General features: G+C 38.9%; 1 protein-coding gene across 1 annotated transcript in view; it reads left to right on the forward strand.

Moving 5' to 3' along the window:
* LOC105620993 (zinc transporter ZIP11) overlaps nt 1-2,007 on the forward strand; it is a 56,540-nt gene that overhangs the window by 50,350 nt on the left and 4,183 nt on the right. The window contains exon 5 of the mRNA XM_012202472.1: nt 1,199-1,456. Coding sequence (XP_012057862.1) covers nt 1,199-1,456 — 258 coding nt within the window. The remainder of the gene's footprint in view (nt 1-1,198; nt 1,457-2,007) is intronic.

Here is a 2,007-nt window from a genome sequence, read left to right on the forward strand (position 1 = left end):
GTCGGTCGTCGGTCGGTCGGTCGGTCGGTCGGTCGGTCGGTCGGTCGGTCGTCGTCGGTCGTCGGTCGTCGGTCGTCGTGTCGTGTCGTCGTGTGTGTGTGTGTGTGTGTGTGTGTGTGTGTGTGTGTGTGTGTGTGTGTGTGTGTGTGTGTGTGTGTGTGTGTGTGTGTGTGTGTACATGCGCAAGTTGATTCTAGCGGAGCCACCTTGTCTCCTTTGGTTTCGTTCTTATCGTATTAAGTCCTTTTCTCTTTCTCTCCTTTCCTGTCTCTTTCTTTCACTTTTTCCCTAATCTGGTGATGACGGAACGGTCCCTATTTTTGCATACCGCCGTTACAGTTCATCGGTGCACAATCTTATTCGCAAATAGATGCTTCTTGCGTTCAATGGAAGATCGAGATATCTTGATACGACTAGTACGAAAATGTCACGATACTTATGTACTGGAACGCGACCGCGTGAAAGAATCGTTCATCACCATAGAAAATGAGTTATATAAAAATTTTATTAATGAAGTTACTTAACTCTAATTAGTATTTGTTTTGAAATTTTTTTAACTAGTATTTGCGAATGGTATTCAGCGTACTTTAAATGAATATATCTTAAAATAATTAATGATTTTTTTTCATTTTGAAGGACAAAATTTGAGAAATAAGATTATCTAACTAAAACTTACGTAAAAAACATTTGAAAAAGTTATAAATAATTTTTTATTACATTTGGCGCATAAATATCTGGATCTGTGAATACCAATTAGGATTAAAAAATTTTTAAATCAAGAACTTATAGTTTTACACTATACTAGTTATATATACTAGTTTATATATTACTAGTTATATATTACTAGTTAGTATATATACTAATATATATACTAGTTCACACTAAAAAAAATTTTAGTCATTTTTGATTCAATGAATCGTTAATCAATGTCCGCTTAATATCCATTTAATGTAGTTAATTCATTGATACAATAATTGGATTCAGTTATATAATTAATATATTCATTCTTGCAATGAATTCTAATAATAATAGTTTTATAACATAAATCATTATGAGAATTCATTGGATCAATTTTCATTATTTTTTCATAATTCAATGAATATTTTATTATATTTACGTTAGTTTTGGTTCACAGTGCATAATTAATTAAGTATACACGCAAATTAAATAACGAAACTCTGAATTCTGTTTTGTACAGAAATCTCGCGATCGGGATTGGGATACAAAACTTTCCTGAAGGATTAGCGGTGGCCTTGCCTCTTCAAGCCGCCGGGATTAGCACGCTGAAGAGCTTCTGGTATGGCCAGCTCTCGGGGATGGTGGAGCCTATTGCCGGTGTCCTCGGCGCAGCCGGAGTGACGCTCGCTGCACCTGCGCTACCTTATGCACTTGCCTTCGCGGCCGGTGCGATGATCTACGTTGTGATCGACGACATTATCCCGGAAGCGCATCAAAGGTATGTACCGTATAATCCACTTGTCCGGAAAAATTTGAAACTGCAAAACGACTCCTATTTACGCTTTTTTACAATGTTCCAAATAACGGACGCTTAACTCGCTCTCGAGATCGCTGCAACGCGATAGGAGTCTTTCTCGAAAATGTACAAATGACGTGATCTCAAGTTTATTCGAGCCTTGAAGCTATTCGGCAAAAATCATAGATAATAAACCTGTTGAGCGTTACCGATATCGACTACAACTACATTTCCGATAAGGAACTTTATGGTTACATATTGGAAAATGCACGTGTTATTGAAAAAGTGTAGAAGGTGGTGTTGAATGCAGAAGGGTGAAGCCGGTTCGCGCAAAGGGAGTTGGGCGCAACTCGTTCTCTTAACTGGTTCCGGCTTCTCGTCGTTCTTTCTTCTCTCCCTTCTCTCCTCTCCTCTCCTCTCTCTCTCTCTCTCTCNNCNCNCNCGCGCNCTCTCTCTCTCTCTCTCTCTCTCTCTCTCTCTCTCTCTCTCTCTCTCTCTACTCTCTCTCTCTCTCTCTCTCTCTCTCTCTCTCT

Source organism: Atta cephalotes, assembly GCF_000143395.1.
Source record: "Atta cephalotes unplaced genomic scaffold scaffold00002, whole genome shotgun sequence".
NCBI classification, from domain to species: domain Eukaryota; kingdom Metazoa; phylum Arthropoda; class Insecta; order Hymenoptera; family Formicidae; genus Atta; species Atta cephalotes.